The sequence below is a fragment of the Monodon monoceros genome, unplaced genomic scaffold (genome assembly GCF_005190385.1).
Source record: "Monodon monoceros isolate NGI ecotype Baffin Bay Population unplaced genomic scaffold, NGI_Narwhal_1 Super_Scaffold_21, whole genome shotgun sequence".
Classification (NCBI taxonomy): domain Eukaryota; kingdom Metazoa; phylum Chordata; class Mammalia; order Artiodactyla; family Monodontidae; genus Monodon; species Monodon monoceros.
This window is the reverse complement of record NW_021703778.1, coordinates 59,359,801-59,385,517: the sequence shown is the minus strand read 5'-3', so window position 1 is coordinate 59,385,517 and position 25,717 is coordinate 59,359,801. Positions and strand designations below refer to the sequence as shown.

General features: G+C 37.1%; 1 protein-coding gene across 5 annotated transcripts in view; it reads left to right on the top strand.

Annotated features, from left to right (window-relative positions):
* NEDD4 (NEDD4 E3 ubiquitin protein ligase) overlaps positions 1 to 25,717 on the top strand; it is a 158,408-nt gene that overhangs the window by 103,132 nt on the left and 29,559 nt on the right. For 2 of the 5 annotated variants that reach the window (XM_029239278.1, XM_029239274.1), the window contains 11 exons: positions 4,532 to 4,582; positions 6,254 to 6,315; positions 8,732 to 8,834; positions 13,748 to 13,914; positions 15,820 to 15,937; positions 16,029 to 16,196; positions 19,675 to 19,740; positions 22,595 to 22,714; positions 23,941 to 24,144; positions 25,317 to 25,397; positions 25,624 to 25,678. In XM_029239278.1, coding sequence (XP_029095111.1) covers positions 4,532 to 4,582; positions 6,254 to 6,315; positions 8,732 to 8,834; positions 13,748 to 13,914; positions 15,820 to 15,937; positions 16,029 to 16,196; positions 19,675 to 19,740; positions 22,595 to 22,714; positions 23,941 to 24,144; positions 25,317 to 25,397; positions 25,624 to 25,678 — 1,195 coding nt within the window. The remainder of the gene's footprint in view (positions 1 to 4,531; positions 4,583 to 6,253; positions 6,316 to 8,731; positions 8,835 to 13,747; positions 13,915 to 15,819; positions 15,938 to 16,028; positions 16,197 to 19,674; positions 19,741 to 22,594; positions 22,715 to 23,940; positions 24,145 to 25,316; positions 25,398 to 25,623; positions 25,679 to 25,717) is intronic. The other 3 variants (XM_029239275.1, XM_029239276.1, XM_029239277.1) reach the window with 3 other exon arrangements.

Genomic DNA, 25,717 nt, shown 5'->3' with positions numbered 1-25,717 from the left:
CAGATAGATGTTCACTGAATTCCGTTTACTGAGGGCAAGGCTATTCAGTAAGACTAAACCCCTCAAAAGTGTTTTATTTCCTTATCTGGTTAAGTCTAAACCTAAGTTAATTAGATAATTCAGTTAACCAAAATAATTTATCCCTCTGTCATCTTGATTGAGATTTAACTGTATTTTGTTGTATTTTACTTTGTTATTTATCTTCTTAAAGATCAAATTTATGGAGTATAACATCTACTTGCCATAAAACAGAAATAAACATGCCACAGCATAGCCTTGAGGATATAATTAAAGCTAACTTGTCCATTTCAAAAAATTACTATCAACTCATGTTCTGGAATAGGAATATGGCCCTAAACTAAGCTAATTTGCTAGGCTTCAGTCTGCAGCCATGCTCCTTTTATTGTATGTACCTGTTTGACCTGTCCAAAGACTGGTCCATGGGAAAAGGGAGCAGGGGTTTCATTATAAAATCTAGCATTTCAAATATAACAGCTAACATTTATTGAAAACTTATTGCTTGCTAGGTATTATGCAATGTACTTTGTGTATATAATCTCATTTAATTCTCACAAAACCCTGTTAGCTGGCTATGATTATTCCTATTCCTGTGGAAGCATCCCTCTTATAACTCTCCATCCTCCTGCTCCAGTATGCACTGGTTGTTTTGTAGGTCTTACAGTACTGTCATTCTGACAGTTCCCTTCCCCATAATTCTAGGGAATCCTCTTTTCTTCTCTCCTGCCTTGACTTCCCTGCATCTTCCCTTACCATGTTGTCCTCCCTCATTTTGGTGAAATATATCCTCCATTACCTTAGAAGAACACCAATGTCTTTATTCTGCCTTCATTATTGAAAAAGATATTTTGGCTGGGTCTAGAATTCTATGTAGGATATATTTTTCTCTCACAATTTTGAAATCATTATTCTCTTGTCTTTCAGTTTGGGGTACGATCTGTTTTCTGCCTTTCAGAGCTCTTAGAATTTCTTTATCTCTGGTGCTTCGAAATGTCACAGTATTGTGCCTCTCTGTGGGTCTTTTCTTCAGGTATTTTACCTAAAACTCAGTGAGGCCTTCCACTCTCAAAATTCATTTTCTTGAGTTTAGGGAAAGTTTCTTAAAATGCTTCTTTGATAATTCCTTCCCTTTTTGTTTTTCTTTCTGGAATGCCTACTGCTTAAATGTTGACTTTTAAAATTTATCCTGTAATTTCTTTATTTTGGGAATCCTACAGTCTATTCTTTTGTCTTTTAGTTCTACTTTCTGAGAAATTTCTTTAACTCTATTTCCTAATTCTATCTTAAACTTTTCATTTCAGTTATATTTTTAATTCCCAAGAGTTCTTTCTTGTTCTTTAATTGCTTTTTTTATACCCTCCTATTCTGTTTGATAGATGTTTATCTCTTATCTCTGAGAATATTAATTACAGTTTTTCTCAAGTATTTCTCCTGCAGTCTGACTTGATTCTTATTCATCTGACTCCCTTCTTGCTGTTTGTTTTTTTGGATCAGGTCTCTGTTTCTCATGTCAAAATCTTTACTCAAATATTTAATGGTCCTTAACTCTCCATAATATATAAGATTCAGGGTTTATTGCCTGCTGATATGATGCATTGAGAAGCGCACCAACATCACTTTTATAGTATTCTTGCAAAAAAATGCATAACCTAAATTCAGCCATGAAGAAATAATACACAAACCCAAACTGAGGGATATCCTATAATTAGCCAGTATGCTTTTAAAATGTCAATATTATGAAAGACAAAGAGACTGAGGTACTTTCCAGATTCAAAGAAACTAAGGAGACATGACAATTAAACGCAGTGTATGATCCTAAAATGAACCCTGGACCAAAATTAGTAGGACAGTTGGTGAAATTTGAGTAAGGTCCGTAGATGAGTTAATGTTATTCCTGTTTTTTTATACAACTCAATAGCAAAAAAAACCAAACAATCCAGTTAAAAAATGGATAGAGGATATAAATAGACATTTTTCCAAAGAAGACATACAGATGGCCAACAGACGCATGAAGTGATGTTCATTATGACTAATAAGGAAAATGCAAATCAAAAGCACAATGAGCTATCATATCACACCTGTCAGAATGGCTATTTTCAAAAAGTCAATAACAAGTGCTGGCAAGGATGTAGAGAAAAGGAACCCTTATGCACTATTGGTAGGAATCTAAGTTGGTGCAGCCACTATGGAAAACAGTATGGAGGTTCCTCAAAAAATTAAAAATAGAGCTACCATATGATCCAGCAATTCCACTTTGGGGTATTTATCAAAAGAAAACAAAAACACCAACTTGAAAAGATACATGCACTCTCACGTTCATTGCAGTATTATTTACAATAGCCAAGCTATGGAAACAACCTACGTGTCCATCAATAGATGTATATGTATATATACATACACATACAATGGAATATTAACCATAAAAACAAGAATGAAGTCTTTCCATTTGCAACAACATGGATGGACCTTGATGGCATTATGCTAAGTGAAATAAATCAAAGAAAGACAAATAATGTATGCTGTCACTTATATGTGGAATCTAAAAACAAAACAAACAAAAACCAAGCTCATACAGAACAGATTGGTGGTTGTCAGAGAGGCAGGGGATGAGGAGTGGGGTAAATGAGTGAAGGGGGTCAAAAGATACAAACTTACAGTTTTAAAATAAATAAGTCATGAGGACATAATTACAGCCTGGTGACTACAGCTAATAATACTGTATAACATACTTGAAAGTTGCTGAGAGAGTAAATCTTAAAAGTTCTCATCACAGGAAACAAAAATTCTGTAACCATGTAAGGTACCCAATGTTAACTAGTTTTATTATGGTGATTATTTTGCAATATATCCAAATATTGAATCATTATGTTGTACATCTGAAACTAATGTAATGTTGTATGTCAATTATACCTCAATTTAAAAAAATTTAAGTATGTGGGTGGATGCATGCAGGAAAAAAAATCTCAGAGAAGTTACTTAACAGTTAACTCTAGTGCCCTTCGGGAACTGTGATTGCAGGGTCAAGGTTTTCATAAGCTTACTTTAAATTGATAAAGATTATGGGTGACAGATATTTACTGTCTGTTACGTGTATGGGTTTTTTTTTAACAATTAAAAAAGTTTAAGAATAAAAGAATGAATAAATAAAAGTGTTAATATTTCCTCTAAAAATATTTTGCCTAGTTTTGATCATTGTGCTATGGTTATGTAAGATGTTAACATTTGGGGAAGGTGGTGATTTTATTCTTTAAATATTTTTCTCTCTTCTCTCTCTCTCTCTTTCTTTTTTCTCTTCCTTCCCCTCCTATCTTTCTGGAACTTCACTTACACATATATTATGCTGCTTGATATTTTACCACAAGTCCTCTTTATTTTTCATATTATACAAATTCTTTTGATATATCTTCAGGTTCACAGAACTTTTCTCTAGTTATTTTCAGTCATACGTTAAGCAGATCCACTGATCTTTAATTCAGTTATTCTATTTTTCAGTTCTATATATATTTCAAAATATACATTTAATTCCCTTTTATAGTTTCCATTTCACTGCTGAGATTCCCCATCCATTCATTTATTATGACCTTATTTTCCATTTTATGTCCTTGAACATCTTTATAATAGCTACTTTCACTTTCCTGTCTGCTAATTCCAAGATCTGGCTTATCTTGTGGTCAGTTTCTATTAATTACCTTTTCTCTTGCTACTGGGTCACATTTTTCTATTTCTTTGCATGTTTAGTAATTTTTAATGTATATTGGACAGTGTGTGTGTCACATGATGGATACAGTGAGTTTTGTTATCTTTCCCTAAAGAGTGTTGATTTTTGTTCTAGCAGGTTATTAACTTAGCTGAACTCTAAATACTAGCTCCCCTTAGGTGAACATCAACTGTGAAATCTATGCTGAGTCCTTTCAGCCTTCCAGCTGTTGCCTTTCACATATGCAGTTCAGGGATCAGCTAGGAATTTGGATAGAGTTTATACGTAGATTTGAAGGGACTCGTGTGTCTTCTTCCTTTCAGGGGTTGTCCCCCTCACTTTCCAGTTAGACTGTTGACTTCAAAGTAAGTCTTTGGACTCCTCAAATGAGTAAGATTTCAGATTTCTCTCTGAGTTCCAATCATTCCACCATATGAACTGTGGAGTACTACCAGGTGAAAAGCCATATGAACAGGAATCCTACCTAGTACAGTTCATTCTTTCAAGGATTGACTTCCAGTTTCTGCTTACTTTTGGTCACTCTGTGGTGCTTTCAAATAGTTGTTTTGATATATTTTCAGAGTGTATAGTTATTATCTTCAGAAGGAGCAATCTAATATACTCCATTCTGCCATTACCAGAAGTTGTAACATATTACCTTTTATTTTCCATTGATTTTTTCATTGATACTTCATAGGGTTAAACAAACAAAAAAAAACTTCGATGTATTTTTGTGAATGATGACAATAGCTCATCAAAGTTTTCCAAAAAGATCAAGCATATTCCTAATGTCATTTTTTCTTCTTTCTTTTGTAGACAAGAGATGATTTCCTAGGTCAAGTGGATGTTCCTCTTTATCCATTACCGGTTAGTATAGATGTCCATGATTTTACTTTTTATGTTTATTCTTTTTATTTTAATAAATACTTACAGATACACAATATAGTAAATGTAAATATTTGATTTGTGAAGTGTATACTGCTATTATTTCTTGAGCATATTACTTTCTGAAAACTCATCTCAGTTTTCCATTTTATTTTCAAAATTCCCTTACGTGGGCTTCCCTGGTGGCGCAGTGGTTGAGTCCGCCTGCCGATGCAGGGGATGCGGGTTCGTGCCCTGGTCCGGGAAGATCCCACATGCCGTGGAGCGGCTGGGCCCGTGAGCCATGGCCGCTGAGCCTGCGCGTCCGGAGCCTGTGCTCCGCAACGGGAGAGGCCACAGCAGTGAGAGGCCTGCGTACCGCAAAAAAAAAAAAAAATTCCCTTACATGAACCCCAGTAAGAAATAGAGAGCCACTGAAGTTGGTTGACATCATGAAAGCATTGTTTGAGGAAGATCACTTTGGAAATATTCTATTGAATAACTAGAATGGGGAGAGCTTAGTCTCACAAAAAGAAACTAAGATCAATTACAACAATATGGGCATGAAACTGAACCTGGACCAAGCATATAGCAACAGAAGAAAACAGACAGATGCAGGGAACATTTCATAACATAACATTACTGGATCAGGTTTTTAACATGGATCTCCAGTTGAAAAAAATAAAATTAAGCAAAAAGTAAAGATAATACAAGTTGAACTTGCGAGATAAGGGTGGTATCTCAAGTAAAAAACATAGGAGGAAAGCCATTTTTTTTTGAGATATGATAAATTTATTTTTGGCCATATTGCATATCAGTAGTAAACAAGAAAAATGAAAGCTTAAAGTGGGCAGCTGACAGAGATATAAAATAAGTGGTGTAGGGAAAAGGGTCTGGAAGGATTGAGAGCTATCATTGTTAAGGTAACCGCAGAATCTCTGAGAAGAATGGGCTGTCCAAACGAGAGGGATGAGAGCATTGAAGGCTAAAACATTGAACGTTCATCAGTGTGGGTCTGTCAGAGGAGAAAGAGAAGACAGACCAGGAGAAATCCGAAAAGAACGAAGTAAAATGATGTCATGAGAATTTAAGAGTTTCACGGCTGAATGGGTAGTTAACAATGCAAAGTGCAGCAGAGAAGTAAAGGAGAATAAAAACAAAGGGCTGCTGAGCTTGATAAGAAAGAGAAGTAATACTTCTTTATCAGTCTTTTCAGATGTTTATTGTCTCTCTGTAGTCTTTAGACATTGCAAGCTTTTGATAATGAATTTAATCCAGTCTTATTTTCCAAGCTGCTTACTTTTTTGTTCTCCTAGAACTGTCTCTATGGTCTAACCACGCCAGCCTGCTGACATTGTACATATTCCATATTTCTTTGGGGCGCAAGCATACTAACCATTCTCTACTGTTTTTCCACTTTTACCCTCCCTTTGTCTTCACGACACACCTGCTCAGCTAGTTTTATACTGAGTTGTGATGCCAGGTGCAATTCCTACAGTGCAGGAAAGTGAAAGTGCTGTCAAATTACCAACTGTTACCGTTTAATAAGCTAAAGCTACTTTTTTCTCACCTCTAACTTCGATTATGCCTTAGGTCATAGTTAATGGATATTCTTGAAAAGTATATATTTTTGGTGTTACAGATGTATCTTAAAAACCCACTGTTTTATTCTAGACAGAAAATCCAAGAATGGAGAGACCATATACATTTAAGGATTTTGTTCTTCACCCAAGAAGGTCAGTAAATATAAAATAATAACATATGAAATTTTTTTTAATCTCTTTATACCTTACAGTAGCCTCTTTGGAAATTGTTTCAGCCTTTGTAAATAAGCTACATATAAATATTAGTTTTTAAAAGCTTTTTTACTATTTCTGATTAAAAAGTAATATATGCACAGTGCAAAAATTCTGAAAATACAAAAAAGTGATCATACCCCTTTGGGAAAGACTTGTCTCCCTTATATTTATCATACTATGAGAATGAAATTTGTCATTCGTTTATATATATTTTATATCTTACAGTATATGTAATTTTGCCATACTGCGCTTTAAAAAATCACAAACATCAATTCATGTAAAAAAAACATCCAGGGAATTCCCTGGTGATCCAGTGGTTGGGACTCAGCACTTTCACTGCCATGGCCCTGGTTCAGTCCCTGGTCCGTGAAGTAAGATCCTGCAAGCTGTATAGCACAGCCAAAAAAAAAAATCCAACTTGATACGCACAAAACCATTTTCAGGGATATATAACTACATTTAGCATACTTTCATTTAAAAAAGATATTTCAGAAAACTCAAATATTTAGAGAAAATAACATGAGCAAAGACTATAATTTACAACCCTGTTCATAATTCCATTTTCCTAAACTGAATTACTTTATGTTTGTCAAAATTTTTAAGTTTAAGCTGTAAATAAAACTCCTTTTGATCTTCTGAACCACAGAATCAAGTAAAATCTAGTGAAGATGTGTATGTGGCTTTACTGTCAGAAAGGGCAGAGTAAAGCAGAGGAAGGAAATCTGTGAAAACAACATTATATGTTTTGTTTTTAAAACTAGAAAATGCAATTGAAAAATATAGTATGGGAACTTAGTAAAATTTTTGATTAAAATATTTTATATTTTAATCAAAATTTTTAAGTATTCATTGTAATATAAATTATTAAAATAAAGGGGACAGTGCTTTCTGACTGTGTTCATATTTACCATCTATAAGAGAAACCACATATTTAATTTCTCTAGAAGTCTTGCAATATAAGTCTCTTTTCTTCCTTTAATTTTGGACTGACTGTGACATCTCTCTATCAAGAATAACTAAATATTTCTTTCTTCTCTTATTTGGTTGCTCTAGTAACCTGCTTTTAAATTTGTCAAATGCTTTCTGGTATCTTTATCTTCAAAACACATCTTCTGTCTGCACTGGGTATTACTGCAAGTGCAGAAAGAGCTTTATCCAGCTACATTCTTAGATTTTTTTGAGCATCACCAAGCCCAAACCCACAGGCATATTATCTAGTTGGAAAAACATAATAAAACCTATCATTGTGGAGAAACTCTCCTATAAAATATTATCTGAGTAAGTTTTCTGTATCCATCTTTTATAACAAGTGAGAGTGTTCACACCTCCTTAACTATGGAGACAGGAGTCACGTTAGTGGCCTGGGAAAAAGCTTAAGGGAGGCATTGGCGGTGAGGTGGGGTAGGGGAGTATCTCTTGAAGACAGGATAAAAGATTAGGACTTTTATGTCATATTACATAACTGAAATCTATTTTAAAAAAATACCCAAAAAACCTATACAGAAAGCTAGGACAAGCAAGGATTTCTTAAGTAAACAGAATGCTAGATTTGGTGGGGGCAATAGACAGAGTTAGGTCTTCAGTTAGAAGCTTAAGAAAGACAGGTTTTAAAATCCTTAAATGTTACTACACTGGGCAGCAGCCCTTAACTTAGACAACTCATTATTCAAAGAGGTGATACAAGATACAATATGAAAACAGGTGAGGTAAATTAACGTATGACAGATTCAAACAGCTGTCAAAGACACTAGGTTTCAGGCAGTTATCCATCCTTGCTCTCCACTTTTCTGTCATCTTATACAACATGGCTAGATTATTATCCCTAAAGCACATCTCTGAGGATGACTTTCCCTATTCCCAAAATTCTATGCAAAATAAAATCTAAACGTTCTCTAATTTCACATGGATCTCATCAGCTGGACCATTTCCACTCCCTTTATGTATCCTGTAATTCAGCCAATCTCAGCTACTGCCATTTCCTTAACTGTACCCCAGGTTTCCCATCTATTTCCTTGTTTTTGCTCTCTTCTCTACTCATATGCCTTTCCCTTCACTGCCACAGATCAAAATCCTCCCCAGTCTTCTAGCCCCAACTCAAATGCCAACTTCTCTTTCAAATTCTCTCTGATCTTTCACTTAAACTTCCATAGTTCCTTATTTATCTCATAACAATTATTTATTTATGGATGTTCCTTTTTCTCCACCATCTATTCCTTTTCTTAAATATCTTCTGCACTGGAACTTGTCTTTGAATCTCCTCTAGTAGCTAGTAGATGTTCAGTAAACTCTTATTAAATGAGTGCTTTTCTTCTTAGTATTAAAATTTTGTGAATTATTATTTTCTTTTCTACAGTCACAAATCAAGAGTTAAAGGTTATCTGAGATTAAAAATGACTTACTTACCTAAAACCAGTGGCTCAGAAGAAGATAACACAGAACAGGCTGAGGAATTAGAGGTGAGATTTTATAAATATTTGGTTAAACTAAAAAGAAAATATCTAATTTCTTACTTTACTATACTCCGAAGAAAAAATAACTATTCAAATGAAGTTAATGTGTGAAATAAAAATTACTTCCCTGGACATTTGTTTATTTTACTCAAGAATTTGTTAAACATTTCTTTCCGCTAAGGATATTTCTGTAGAATGAGTGGCCATTACTGATGGCATTCTTAAGGGTTAGGGAATAGAGGTTGTAATGTTTATAAATGAAAGCATTTGTTGTAATTAAGTCATTAACTGTTTCTAGTTTTTCAGAGTTTTCTAAAACGATGTCATGTTCCCCCTCCATTAAAGTAAGAACACAATTTAGTATTTGTAAGTTAAATATGTGGAATATTTGAGGAGGCTCTACTAATTAGGAACTCTTCTATGAAATATTAATTCCTGTTACTTTTCCTATCATGCTTGGGGTGGGAGTGGGCAGGAGGGCTCATAGAAAAGGAGGAGACAGAGAGAGAGAGGGAGAGAATATAAGTCATCTAATAAAGAGCCACATTTATGGGAGGCCAGAAGAATTTAACCATCTTCACGGATGACAGAATAAGAGGAAGTCCAGTCAAGGATTTGGGCAGAACCACCTGCCTTTGGGGTGCGTGAAGAAGAGGCAGAGAGTATGTACTTGGAATAGAATTGGACAGGGATTTGGAGCCTGGAGTCTTAGTTGCAAGCTCTGCTGCTTGTGAGTTGAGTGACCATGTGAGTGTCTGACCTTCTCTGGACCTCAGGTTCTTCCTTTACAGAGTGACAGGGTTGTACCAGATGACCTCTGAGGTTTCTTCCAGCACAAAAATTCATGATCTGAAAAGGGAACAAAAACATTTGCCCCTTGAGGTTCCCACTGAAGGAACCTTATCATCAAAAGATAGCACCTTATTCTACCACATTGACTGAAAGCACCCAGTGTGCTGGCCTCAGTCTGCTCTGGAGGGTTTTGTATGTGTGGCTTCCTCAACAGTCATGCCTCTTTGATCAAGGTCTGCTGAAGTCTCCAGAACTGTAAGGCTGAGGGACCCTTCCCCAGTGCTGGGCTCTGCATCACACACCCAAACGTCTTGAGAAAGAAAGTTCGAGGACAAGTAGTGCTTTTGCAACAAAGCTTTCTGGGAATTTTTTATATGCACTAATGAGACTTTACTTTGTTGGGGAATTCATAATAACAGAAAGAAAGAACTACTTTTCTTTAAATCATAGACTGTAGTTAGCCCTTACTCTGGCAATCAGAGAACTTGGTATCCTCTCTTAAGTCTAATTCCATTATTTGATTACCTTGTTTTTCATTTTAGTTTTTCTCTGATTTGTCATATAACAGTCTTTTTTTTTTAATTTAGAAATTTATTGAGTAGAATTTTCTGTACCTGGCATTTTGGTGCACAGGGAAACCTGAATGATGGAATTCTGTTTGAAATGAAGGATGTCTGCTGTAAAGAAAGAAAACTCTTTATTTAGTAACTTAAAAAATTTTTAACAGCATTTCATTATTTGGTAACCTGCTCCAAGTTTTGCCGACACGCACGTATCACAGGTACCTTATTCACAGTTCAGTTTCTGCGGGTAGAGCTGCTTCACTTCATTTTGTGGTCTCATGTCTCAATGTTTGAATTCCCTCAGAATGCACCTTATAATTTCAGTAGATGTAAGCATGTAGGAGTTTATTTATGAAAGGCCCTAGGAATTCAAACACATGAATCTGTGCTTATTTATCTTCTGTGTAGCTGATGACCACAGAAGTCTTGTCTTTGACATTTAGTTTGTGACTGAATATATAAAATCCTACCATTTAAAGAAAACAATTGTAATTTTCAGAAGAGGCTCACTCTTAGGCAGTGTATGCCCTAGTACAATAAAGTGTGGCTATAATAGATAATTGTGTAATATTTGATTTTTGCACCCCTTGTAACTTTAGGTTTAGTTGTATGTATTTTACACAATTACCGTATAATATAATGTTTGTTGTACCTCTAAATGCTTTCTTTCTGGACTTTGACTCCGTTAAATTGTGGGCAGTTGCATATTAGCTTTGAGGTTAGTAATAAAGTAACATACATTGATACTTAGAAAATTATTTTGCGAAGAATATTAGCTGATACATGTTTAATAGGGAGGCATTCTCGACAGAAAATGAAAACTCATTCTTTCTAAACAGTGTTCAAATGTGTAACTATACTTCCTCTTGGAACTGAAACGGGTTTTTAAAAAATAGGCCCTTACTTAGTTTTTTTCCCCCTTCACAAGTTTACTTGGGTAACATAAATTCAATAAGTAGACCTTTAAGAAAGAAATCTTTGGGCTTCCCTGGTGGCGCAGTGGTTGAGAGTCTGCCTGCCGATGCAGGGTACACGGGTTCGTGCCCCGGTCCGGGAAGATCCCACATGCCGCGGAGCGGCTGGGCCTGTGAGCCACGGCCGCTGAGCCTGCGCGTCCGGAGACTGTGCTCCAACGGGAGAGGCCACAGCAGTGAGAGGCCCGCGTACAGCAAAAAAAAAAAAAAAGAGAAGTCTTTAAGAAGATTTTAAAGAAATATTTTTGGTACCATTTTCCAAGCTCTGAATATTTTCATAATCCTTCACAGCAGAAGCGAGAACGCTTTTATTAATAAATTTTATTAATCTGCAGAAAAATAATCAGTGACCATATTTTTTTAATGTCTTTTTTTTCAAGAGCGTGAAATATAAAAGTTCAACTCTAACACTTTTGAAATTGAGACCAGAGAAGTAAAATGTGATTTAATGTGTGCAAGACAAATTTTTAGATATATAGATCCTATATCATGATCATTTAAAGGAAAGGAAAGGAGAGAGAGAAGGAAGGTAAACATTGATGGAGAGAAAAAGTAAGGGATTAGAGGGAAGGGAGAGAGAATGGAGTTTGGGCAATAAAAAGAAGGAAAAGAAATTAATGAGATATCAGTTCCCTTAGAAGATATAAAGAAGAAAATAGGCTAAGAAAGAAAAGGAGTCTGTTTTACTTCCAATCCAGATTCCTTTTCCCAGAATAATTCTGTCTGTCTTCCTCTCTCCTACACCTCACCTTCCTTTCTGCCTCAGTCTCTAACCTTCCCACTGGAGCTAGCCAGAAGAAACCAACCTTGCTGCAGAAACCCCTATCCTTTTATCCCAGAAAACATTTCTTTTCTTCCCAGCTCTTCTCCTTGACCCTTCCTCTTCAGAACCCACCTTCCAACATAGAAGCATTCTCTTCCATCTTCTAAGCCGTCAACTGACTGGCACACCACCGTCCTCCAGTGCTAGATCCCCAATGTCTAGAACAAAAGGCTCTCTATATATTAAGGAAATGATTTTTTTACCTATTATTATGGTACCAAATATGTTCCCCAGCTTGCCTTTTTTTTTTTTAACTTCGATTTAGTAGTTTTTGCCATGTACGTATTTGGGGGGTTGTAATCAAATCACTCAATCTCTTTTATGCCTTCCAGGTTTGATGTCATACTTAATGGCTCCTCCACTCTTAGAATATATTTTTTTAATATCCCCAGGTTTGCTCTAATACATTTTGGTTTTACTTTTTAACATTTTAAATATTGCTTAATCTGTAACATTCTGGTTATAAGGTATGAGGTAGAAACCCAGATATTTTTTTTCTTTTTTTCTAAGTAATTTGCCTATCTTCTCACAAATTTGAAATGTCTTTATCATATACTAAATTCCTATAAATGTGATTCTTTCTGAGTTTTCCAATTCTATTCATTATTGTGGTTTGTGGTATGTTTTATCTGATAAAGTTAATCTTCACTCTACTTTTTTGGAACTGTGCTGATTATTCTTGCTTGTTTTTATTTCTATTTGAACTTGAAAATTGCCTTGCCTTGTTATTTTCAAAAAAAATCCATAATGTAGTTCTATTGGAATCTTGGCAACTTTATAAATTAACTTGGGGAGAATTGACACCTTTCTGAGATTAAATCTTCCTAGCCAAGATCACATTATGTCTCTTCATTCATTCAGGTCTTCTTTTGTGTCCCTTTAGGAGAATTTTTAAGTTTTCATCACTAGTGTATTTGTGCTTTCTAACCATGTTGATGTTTAGCAGAACCTTTTACTGACTGCCTTTTCTGTTATGAGGTTTCTTGTATGAAAGCATGTCACTAACCCTCGCTATCCTTTTCAAATAATTCCTTACTCTATAACTACCCTAGCTAAGGGTTTTTGTATGTTTGCCCCTTGCTAGTCTCAGAGGAAATTTCCAGTGCCTTCCTAGCATATAAATAAAACAAAACAAAACTTTCTTTCTTTGACTGTTTTATGACCTGACCACAATGCCTTTCCATGGTCCAGAGGAGAAAGAGAAAAGTCAGACCAGAGAATCATCATGGCTTTTCCATCACTCAATTATTTCTAAATCATTTGCCCTTCCCTATCATGCCTCTACATATTTGACCTTCATCCAGTGATTTTTTTTTTCAGGTTTCAGAGAGTTAGTTGTTTATTTCCACCATAAACAAGGTGCTTTCTCTGTGGGAGAGACAATGCCCAATAAGATATTATCCCTGTTTATAAGTTAGAGAATAGAGTAAGGTTAAACTATGCTTTTCAATTTCTTAGTGCCTTCCAGTGCTGTTTGTTTATTTGAAAGTTTTCTGTGTCCTTTTTCTCCTATTAGACATGTTTTAAATTTTTTCCAAAAAAATGTTTTTCAAGCAAAATTTAAATGTTATCATTTTGCAAAAAAAAAAATCTTCATTATCATAAGATATTCCTATTATGGTCTTAAAAGTTGACAATGTGCTAATTCTGTCTTTGCATAGTTTCTGGAACTGGGTGTGCTAAATCTCTTTTAAAACTTCCTCTAGCATAATTTATAAGGTTAAAAAAATTAAGCACACACTTAATTGTTACCATTCTGTTTTTCAGCCTGGCTGGGTGGTTTTGGACCAACCAGATGCTGCTTGCCATTTGCAGCAGCAACAAGAACCTTCCCCTCTACCTCCAGGATGGGAAGAGAGGCAGGATATTCTTGGAAGGACCTACTATGTAAACCATGAATCTAGAAGAACACAGTGGAAAAGACCAACCCTTCAGTATGTGATGACTTTCATGTTTGTAATCTGAATACTTTTGGACCACTAGTTTTCATTTTGAAGTCATGGCTCAAATGGCTCAAATGGATTCATAATAGTGTGGGGATCCAAAAACTGCAAGAATGCTAGGATTTTTATGGCCCAGGGCTTTAAAAGTGCTATCATGGATGCTTCTTTTTAAAAATGATTTGATAGTATTAAAAAGTATTTGAGTCACAAATACCACCCTTCTAATTGCTTCTTTATTTTAATAAGTTGCCAGTTATTTCTGTTTTTAATTATAGCCACAAAAGAAACGTTTTTCTCTTGAGACTAGTTTAGAAAATCTTGGAGATTTTTTTGTAGTTTGTTACTAAAATATAATGAGATGTTAATTTCTACAGTATGGTATTTTTAAAGTGTAAATTATTTATAAAATTGAAAGGACTCGATAATAAGGTCTTTTGTTAAACACCCATTTGCCAGTCTGGTCAATGTATACATACTTCCCAATGTACCCAAATCAAGGACAGAATGGCCTTTGAGGTATTCTGATTTATGTTTCCTCAGTGACATTTTTCTTTTATTATCATCAGACTGTATGTTTGTAAATAACATTTATAAATTCTTCCATTATTCATGTTTATTATCAAATATCCTTCCACTTATCCTTCCTTATAACCTTATGAAGTCTTTCTTTAGTTTTCTTCTTTTTGACACAGACATAAAATTTTTCTTATTTGTCCCTTAATGTTCTAATTTTTGGCTTTGGTATTTTGTATCTGATATAGTCCAAGCACTTTCATAGATATTTTCCCTTCTCACATCCTTCCAAAGCAAATTAATGATCCAAGTTCTTTGTGTCACAGAGGCATTGATCTCTGTAGAATGGCGTACAGATTGCAAGACTGAAAGCACGATAAATTTCTGCAACATCCTCCTGTTGTATACCTCAGTATTATGGCAAGCCTGACTTGAGCAGAATCACATTTTTTTCACTGTGGTTGATGTTGTTTTCAGCCAGCAAAAATCAACTATTTAGGAGGAAAAAAGTGTGAGGCATTCTCTTAGGACCACTATGTTTTCTCCAGCAACAGTGCAGTAAGAACTGGTCTTCTGACTATCCTGGGCTTATCTGGCATTAAATAAATGAACAATAATTTTGTTATTAAATATCTATATAAAATTCTAGATCTTATGGTCTGGCTATATTAAACACAACTAGCTAGAACAGTATAACTCAGAAATGACTGGGGAGTGGGTGTTCAGTCTGATTAACCATACCTTTCCTAGATTCAGACACACCTTTATTACTGTCCTTTTTCAGAAGCGGTCCATTACTGTATATGATCAAAAGCAGATAGATACCATTTAATCTGTACTCTATCAAGTTTTTAATTATAGTGTCCTTACACTGTCTTTCCTTCTGCCCTCTGCGTTCCTACATGGGAAATCTACTCTTGGCTAAAGATCAGTTCTGGAAAATGTTACTGTCTGATTCATGAAGATGTATATGTAACTCTTAAAGCTTCTGTTTTATGAACTTTCTGGAGCTACTTTAGATTTTACTCTTGTAAGAACATGGTGAAGTAATAATATAATGAAATTATTTATGAAACTCTCAGGTATTCATTCATTCAACAAATACTTTTTGAGTGCCCATATATGGGAGACATTATCCTAGGCACAGTGATGAATGAAAATATTAGGAATTACACATTTTCACAAAAACTTTAACTCCATAAGGTACTCTTGCAGGTACCGTTGTGCCTAGGACTTAAATCTATGCATTTTGAAGCAACCTTTGGCCCAGAACAATAAATTCTGATCTAATATAGGTTTTTTTTTTTTAATGAAAACAGAATTTTTGACTATCACTTTAACTCTCTTCAGACGTGGGTGATGGCTTTTACATTTCTAATACAGGGACAACCTAACAGATGCTGAGAATGGTAACATTCAACTGCAAGCCCAGCGTGCATTCACCACCAGGCGGCAGATATCTGAGGAAACAGAAAGTGTTTACAGCCGAGAGTCTTCTGAGGTAGAAATCATTTTCTCATTCTTGTTGATAGACATATGTTACAGCAGTAGATTAAGGTATGTGTGGCTTAAGCTTATTCTGTTCATTTTAGAACTGGGAAGTTATAAGAGAAGATGAAGCCACCATGTACATCCATCAGGCCTTCCCCTCATCTCCACCATCAAATAACTTGGACGTCCAGACTAATCTTGCAGAAGAATTGAATGCCAGACTCACTGTTTATGGAAATTCAGCCACTGGCCAGCCAGTATCCAGCTCAGTAAGATGGTCTTAGATGTTGTTGGAGCTTCAGGATTTTGTATTATATATTATTCCATTCAGTGTCTGAAGACTGAATGTTATCTTTTTTCCTCCAGTTTTACTGAGATACAGTTGATATAACACATTGTATTAGTTTAAGATGTACACCATAGTGATTTTATAAATATGTTGCAAAATTATAACCACAATAAGTTTAGTTACTATCCAACACTTCACAAGTTTTTTTTTTTTTCTTGTGATGAGAAAAAAATTGTCTTAAGTTACACGTAATAATGTGTTAGGGACTTTGGTACTTTACAGCACGGCCGTTTTCAAATATCCCCACTAATAGTATGAGGCAGAGTCATGGAAAATCCAAATGGTCATTGGAGTCTAAATGTCCATTACATAAATCAGTGCCCTCCAGCCAAAGGCTGCCAGGAACACACCTGTAATTGAACAAGTTGGGTTTATTACTCATTTCAGCAAGGGGAAAACACACCACGAGTGTCTCAGTAGCAGTATGTTAGGAAAGACTTAAAGGATTGGGGCTCATGTTAGTCAATTTTGAGGAGGGTTTAAGGAAGCAGGACTTTGCCCTGCATTGGATGCTGTCAGGAAACAGAGATTATTCTGTGATTGGGTATCTCAAATCTTATCTGTCACGAGACTAAAGCTATATTTAGCAAAAAAGCAGCAGTCACTTCTATCTGCCAGGATAGGGAGATAATTGGTATTTTGTGGCTTGGACAGTGTTCACATGTTGCTGTGTTTAGGCGTGATTACAAAGTAGTGTTGATTTTGTCTGGATGATGCTGATGAGTGCCAGGGTGGGTCCTGGGTGTTTAGGGTTACTTTTCTCCTTCTCAGCTATACCACACATGTCACCAACACACATGTGAATAAGAGCTGATGTACTTTGACTAAACAAGAAGTTAGATGACCTTCTCACTCCAGCAACTGCTTGAAAAATTGCTGTCTGTGGGGTCCAGAAGCAAGTACTCCAACATACACTGCCCTGACGAGGTCCTTGTGGCTAGCTCTCTAACCTTATCAAGGGAGACCTTTCAGTGGAAGACAAAGAGGCATCTGAGGATGCTGTGGTCATTTCCAGTTGCAATTCCTTGCTTTTCATTCAGTTAGTAAATATGGAGGGCTGACTGCCTGCAGGTTATATGCTGGTTAAAGTATCTTCAGCCTACAGCCCACCTATCTGTTTAAGTATTGCCTATGGCTGCTAGATCGTCACTAGATCGTCACGCTAGATCGTCATAGTTGAGTAGTTGTAGCAGAGACCGCTTGGCCCGTAAAAAATATTTCCTATCTGGACCTTAACAGAGAAAGTTTGCTGACTTCTGTTCTAGCACCTCCCTTAAGACGCTTCAATGTAGACAGTTCTGTGTAAATGCCTGTGTGAATATCCAAGAGCAGGTCTGCCTGCCTGCTCCCTTCCCCTCCTTTCTTCCATCCGTCTATTCTGTCTTCCATTCATTTCATTTTATTTTTTGGTCAGAGGAGTGGGAAAGGTCAAAGACTTAAAGGATAAGCTATATTGATTTGCTGGTGATAAATCACATAAGGTCCTATTCCCTTTCTTCCTGTTATTATTATTTTTTTAATTATAAAACAGGGAGATCAGCTCGGTGCTTTATGACCACCTAGAGGGGTGGGATAGGGAGGGTAGGAGGGAGACTCAAGAGGGAGGAGATATGGGGATATGTGTATATGTATAGCTGATTCACTTTGTTATACAGCAGAAACTAACACACCATTGTAGAGCAGTTATACTCCGATAAAGATGGTAAAAAAAAAAAAAAAAAGTAAAAGGTGGCATCCATACAGTGAAATACCATGCAGCCATTGAAAAGAATGAAGCATCTTTGAATGTATATGTTGTATGGAACAATCCCTAAGAGATATTGTTCAGTGGAAAACACCAAGGTACCGAACAGTATTTTTGGTACGTTACCATTTATAAAATTAGTTACATGACAGAGCATAAATATGTGTAGCATATTTCTTGAAAACTAAACTAAACCTGGTAACATTGCTCGGCTCTGAAGAGAGGAACAGGGTAAACAGGGCATATATCTTTTGTACCTTTTGAATTTCATACCATGTGCATATTAATTCAAAAAAAAATAATTTATTATTTTTAAAGTATTATATGGTCATGGTTAAAAATTGAAACAGTACTGAAGTCTATAAAGTAAAAATTGAATCTTCCGTTTTACCTCTAACATGTGCTCCCTCAATTGCCATTAATGGTTTGGCATATATAGTTTTAAACATTTTCTACATATTCATAAACATGCATGCACAGACATATTTGTATATCATTTTTTTAACCTGAGATCATCTTGTGCACACTTTCTGGTAACTTACTTTTTTTACATACCGTATCATAGACATTGGACCATTTCAGTAAATATAGGTGTGCTCTTTTTAAAACCAACAACAACAAAATAATCAAACATCATTCCCTTGTGCAAGTAACCCTTAAGCTATTTCTCCAGTCTCCTTTGATGGACTTTAGATTGTTTACAGTTCTTTGTTATTGTAAACAATCCTACAGAGGCTCCTCTGACTTAATTTATACATATATTATAAATTTTAATGTCATTAAGTAACAGAACTAAAATATTTCAGATGGCAACAACAGCGTGCATATAAAAGCACAAGGAAAGAAAAATTATACGAGTTCCAGGAAACAAGTAATCTGGAATGTCCAGAGGGTGGGTTGTGAGATTGGAGGGCTGCAGCCAGCTGGAAGAGCCAGGTCCGGAAGCTCACTAACCATCGTGCTCTGTGCTGTAGATTTTATCCTAGTGAATTTAAGTCATCGAAGGGCTCGGAGTGAGAGAATGATGTGATGAAATCTGCGCTGCAGAACGCTCTCTGGCTGCAGCACGGGGTATGGAGAGTAGATTTAAGCAAATAAGACTTGCAGCAAGCACATCTGTTAGGATGTTGCCACAGTAATAGCCAAGGTGATAAAGGATGAAAACCTGAAGTTTAAAAAAAAGTGTAAGGGAAATGTATTTGAGAACTAGTAAAGAAATAGAATGCATAGGATCTGGTAACTGACCCGGCTGTAAGGGACAGGAAGGGGAGAAATCGGGGGCTGACCGATGTCTGCCTAGGGCAGCTGCTGGCCTCCCTTGCTGCCCACTGAGACGAGGAATACCTGCGAAGGAACAGGTTTGAGTGGGTGTGGACAGGGAAAAGCTGAATCCAGTTTTGGACACAATAAAGGGTTCTCTGTTAGACCTTCAAGAGAAAGTGTCCAGGAGACAGTCTAGGACTCGAGGGACAAGTGTGAGCTGGAAGTTGGAAGGCATCAGCGGGGGTGGCGTGGTGTTGAGTGAGGCTGAGAGTGGGTGGGGTGGGTGTTCTTTCTTCTGCCCCGTCATACCCACCCTGCTACCTTATCTGCCATGCAAAGACAAAGCAGAGACCTAAGGTTATTATCGTTCTTTTTTTTTTTCTTTTATAAGAATCATTCCAGCAGAAGAGGCAGCTTACAAGCCTATACTTTTGAGGAACAGCCTACACTTCCTGTGGTGAGTTTTAGCCTCTCCCCTCAGTCCTCAATAAAAATATAAGACACAGCAACTTTTTTTTTTGGAACGCTGAACATGAACGTTTGATCCAGCACAGCATCTGGGCTCTGGGGGATGAGGTTGAGGGAGGGGAAATGGGACGGGTAGGCCCTTTAAAGACAAAACCTGGAGACCTGTCTCTCCCATCATGAGAAAGCCAAGTCCCCATGTGCTGGTGGGTAGCATCTGGGCTTGGCAGGTGAAGCGCTGTGTGGGCTGGAGGTGTTGCGTACAGATCGAGACTGGTCTCCAGTGGCCTCTGCTCTGTGCCTGGCCCGTGGCATCTTGCGACTGTTTCCGCCCCGTGCATGAAGCTGCGTCAGGGGCCGGTCCCTCAGGCAGGTGTGCCCTGGTGTCGGCAGACTTGGCGGCCAGGATGGACTTCATCAGCCCGCTGAGGAGCCGTCCGCTGCTTCCTTAGTAGCATCTCCCGCCATGACCTGGACTGGAGCTTAGACCTAACAACGTCATGGCCTCCATCCTCTTTCTGACTCAGGCATCATTGCGTTGAGTTTGTCTCTTCCTCAGATGGTCCCCGCTTGTTTTTCAAAGCAAATGTAAACACCCAGGCTCCTGGCCCTTTCAGCCTCCCCTCCCTCTTAGCCACCCACAGACACCCCCCCACCCCACCCCAGCCACCTTCCCTTCTGTCTGGGCTCTTTCTTCCAAATAGCCTGTTTCCATGTCCTAATTCTCTCCCCATTCTGGGTCTGTGAGTGTTCCAGTTCCCCACTTGGACTGGCCGCCTCACTTTTTTCCCACCAACCATTTGTGATTTTGAATGGCAGTCTGTATATTAATTTTGAAAAGTGGGGATTGTTTTTGCTTTCACGGGAGCTCCAGCAAAGGAATGCACAGGCCCAGAAGTCCTCGACCTAGGAGTGGCTCATCTATCTAAAAAGGTGGCCCTGCATCAAGAGAGGGACATGGACCCTGTGCTGAGGAAGGAAGGGGTACCCACCTGCGCAGCTGGTCCAGTCACCATTGACCATCAGCAAGAGGGTGGATGCCACGGCAAGACTACCCTCCCCAGCCTTCCTCTCACTTACTACCCCGTGTCTGGCCACCTCCACTCGCCTGGAGCCACTTAAGGAGATCCCTGGTATTTCTCCCGCCTCACTTCATCATTTCCTCTATGCATTGAAACTGGTGAATTTCTGATTGACTGACAGGCACTCATCCAAGAAACTATTTTAAGTACACCAGATGAGCCATAGAATCTAGAGATGATTTACATTTTATGTACTGGAAAAGCGATTTCCATGCCTTTTTCTTCTCAATGCATTGATTAGAGGTCTGTTTTGTTTGGTTGCATGTTTACAGCTTTCTTAAGGTATAATTTACATGCCATAAAATCACCCATTTTTAAGTACACAAATAAATGAGTTTTAGTAAATTTATGCAGTTGTGCAAATATGATCACAGTCAAGTTTGAGATTCTCCCATCGCCACAGAAAGTTTTCTTAATCCTAATACCTACTCTCAGCCCCAGGTGAACACTCATCTGCTTTTGTTGCTAGTTTTGCCTTTTCTAGAAATTTCATATAAGTGGAACTGTACAGCAGGCCGTCTTACGTATCTGGCCTCTTTCACTTCATGTGATGTTTCTGAGGTTTATCCATGTTGTTACATGTCTCAGTAGCTCATGATATTCCATTGTGTAGATGTGTCTACTACATCCCATTTATCCACTCACCAGCTGTAGGACATTTGGAAAGTTGGGCAAATTTGAATTCCATTATTTTGTAGACTCACAGCTCATCGTAACTGTCAGCAATGTACATCTAACCCCCGTACATCTAGGGAACAGTATATCTAGTGAACAGACTAGTGTGATAGTTTGTATATGTAGGACACATTAGGGAACCAGGCGAAACCTTGAAGAGTCTAATCTCTAAGACAAAACGGGTACTTCCCTGGCGGTCCAGTGGTTAAGACTCCGCATTTCCAATGCAGGGGGCGCAGATTTGATCCCTGGTCGGGGAGCTAAGATTCCCACCTGCCGCACGGCCAAAAAAATTTAAAAAATTAAAGCTCATGAAAAAAAAAAAGACAAAAGGAAGGCCAGACCTGGACTATTTTAAGTAAACCTGGAAAACTAGACCTCTTTGGTTCATTAGTAATACACTACAGTAATCAGCATGTCCCCAGCCCTCACAGAAAGCAAGCAGGGGTAACTTTTGACTTGGCACATACGGGTGATCATATCTGTAGTTGGACTACCTGGGTTCAAATCTCAGCTGCATACTAGCAATGTTATCTGGTAGGTAATTGCTTCCCTTTTCTAAGCTTCAGTTTCATCCTTAAGTAAAATGGGCCAGTAATCTTAATTATCTCATTAAGATTTGTGTGGAGGTTAAATGGCATGATCTGTGTTAAAGCACTTGGTGGGTGGTTGTTATTACTCTCGTGATTTTTAGTGTTATCATTCTCATCATTATTATCTGTTCTACTGGAGTTTTTTTTAAGTGAAATGCTGTACACTTTAAAATATGATTTAAAACATGATTCATTTTAAGGAGAGCTAGCAGGGGGGCTTCCCTGGCGGTCCAGTGGTTAAGGCTACGCCTTCCAATGCAAGGGGTGCAGGCTCGATCTCTGGTCGGGGAGCTAAGATCCCACATGGCTCACAGCCAATATACCAAAACATGAAACAGAAGCAATATTGTAACAAATTCAATAAAGACTCTAAAAATGGTCCACATCAAAAAATAAATAAATAAATAAAGAGAGCTAGCAGTGAAAAAGGGATGTGGTCCTTTTAAAAAGGATTCTTTCTTATTAATATTTAATTCTTCTGTTATTCTTCACTTAGCTCTTGCCTACTTCATCTGGATTACCACCAGGTTGGGAAGAAAAACAAGATGAAAGAGGAAGATCATATTACGTGGATCATAATTGCAGAACTACTACCTGGATAAAGCCCACTGTACAGGTACCCTGCAATCTATCCATTAATGTGTTTTCTTACATAATTTGAAAGCTATGGAAGCTATTATGTCACTTTGTAGTATATGCTGGATGCTTCTAATTATTTTCTGATATTGGTGCTAATTGTCTGCCATTTCCGGCCGATCTCTAATATACATGAATCACCGCTTGTTATTATGTAAAACAAGTCCAATTGGGAATAGGAGGACAAAGTAAATGATCTGGTCCACTGGGTAATTGTGTAATTTGAATCGTTAAGATCATTATTTTGCTAAAAGATAATCTTGATGATTAGTATCTATCAAAGAACTTTGTCATGATGGCACTTTGTCCTTGGCAACAGTGAGCGCCTTTTGTAATCTTTCCTTGCAAGCATTTAGGAAAATATTTTCTCTTATCACCATGTCTCTTATTGAGAAATTTTTTAAAACTGAAAAGTACAGAGAATAAGATAGTAAATACCGATTTTCTTAACACCCTGAATTTACCGCCATTAACAAATCACCATATATGTTTCTAGACGTTTTCTTTTTTAAAATAACATCTTACAGATAAAACTAAATTCCTTTTAGCCAAGCACTTGACCCCACTATCCAGAGGGAACTACCATCGTGAGCTTGTTGGGGATTCTTCCTGCCTATTTTATGTACTTAATAGAGAGCTAAACAATGCAAAATGTTATTTATGTCCATGTGTCAAGTTTTGCAAAGATGTATTATATAATTCTTAATATTATTTTGCTCACCATTGTTTTAAAACCCTATCATGTTGTTTTATATATAAATCCAGTGTATTTCTTTTAACTACTGCCTTATATTTCATCACATGAATATATTACATTTCAGGTATGTATTTCTGTAGTATATGTTTGTCATTCATTTTGTCTTCCCAGCATTTGAACCCACTTTGTGTGTATGGGAAATTCCCACTCTATATGAGTCTTCTGGGTGAGCAAAGACAACCTTCTCCACTTGGCACTGCAGCTTCCCTTGCAACTAGGGCTAACAGACTGACGGTTAACCAGCATTCTTACTGCTCAAGAATCAGCTGAGAAATTATAAATTATTTTAAAAACAAACTTTGACAAAACACTGTATTGGAAAAATGAGCCTCCAATCTTTAGGCCTATTTATAATTGTGTGTGCTGTTTGCAGGTTAAGTTACCTTTTTAACCGCAGCTATTTGTGTGTTCTCTATAAACACTGCAACACGATTGAATTAACGTGCTAGGCCACAGTGGAGACCAGTCAGCTACCGTCAAGCCAGGGTTCTTCTGCAGGCCCTCACCCACAGGCCCCCACGAGTGACGCAGCACAGCAGGTGACCCAGCCATCTGAAGTGGAGCAAGGATTCCTTCCCAAAGGCTGGGAAGTCCGGCATGCACCAAACGGGAGGCCTTTCTTCATTGACCACAACACCAAAACCACCACCTGGGTAACTTCAGTGCTCTCCAGTTTAAATTTATAACAACAATAATAGTCTCTCATGTGTAGTCCTTGATAATCTTTAATTATACATTAATATACCCTACATTTCCTAGTCCTCATTTAGAGATAGGTTGAAATCTTAATAGGATTATTTCTATTCAATATGTTTATGCCTATTTTTAATATTTGGGGGGATTGTCATGGAGATACATTTACTTCCTGTTTGCAGTTTTGGGGTTTTTTTGTTTGTCTTTGTGGGTGTGTGTTTTTTTGGTCACACTGTGCAGCTTGTGGGATCTTAGTTCCCCAACCAGGGATCGAACCCACGCCCCCTGCAGTGGAAGTGTGGAGTCCGGGAATTACCATGTTTGCAGTTTTTAGCTCACTAGCCCTGAATACTGAGGCAGATATTTAGTCATAATCCTTTCCCTTTATATGAGGCTTATAGTTCCAAAGTACTTTTGAATCCATATCTCATAGTACCCAAAAAAACCTATGAGACTAGGCAGAATAGGTATTTTTATGTTAAGATAAGGCTTAAAGTTGTTGAGCAGTTGGTTCACCACTAACTGAAAAATTACTGAAAATCAGCAGCAGATGAAGAGATTTTGATTAGTAAATTTGTTTAAAACACCAATATACCTAAATAAAACTAAAATTATACAATAAATGATTTAAGAAAATAATATTAAAATTATAATATACATCAGTAAATCCAAATAAATTAAATTTTGTTCTTTCTTTCAACAATTTGAATTGCCTTTAATAACCTTTTGGTGCTTACCTTCCTATCTTTCAAAAATATTAATAAATTAACACCTTAGCAGCTAGGTGCCTAAAAGCCTGATCAGGGCCTCAGAAATAACATGTGCTCCAGTTTTATGTCCCACTCTTACACCAGTTTTTATTTAGAGAAGAGCCCTAAGTAGTGACACAGTCCATAAAGAGGTTTCTGTGAAAGAGGTAGTGAGTTAATACTGATCCTCCTCTGAGATCTGAGAACTGAATATTGTAGCCTGTGAGTGATAGATTTTAGACGAGAACCTGTTATTTCATAGAGTAAGCAAAAGAAATAAAAGTGATATCCATTGATATTAGAAAACATAGTAACAGATTGACTTTCGTGATTTTAAAGTGTGTGTGTGTGTATTGTTTTCTTTATTTACTCTACCAAAAAAGGAAGATCCAAGACTGAAAATTCCAGCTCATGTGAGAGGAAAGACATCACTTGATTCCTCCAATGACCTGGGGCCTTTACCTGTAAGTTTCTAGAACTGCTACCCATCTAACTTGGCTATCTCAAACATTTGTATTTTGGAATACAGTAGTTCTTTAACAACTATAATTAATATTATTGTTGAAGTGTTGATGTCTTCTACTAAGAATGGAATATGCAAATTAAATCAACCATATAACCAAATCTATTTCTCTGCCCATACATCGAAAACCGTTTCCTAGCATAATTGAAATATATTCTTCATTATAGCCAGGATGGGAAGAAAGAACTCACACCGATGGAAGAATCTTCTACATAAATCACAGTATGTGCAATGTGATTATTTTCATTACATTATCTTTTG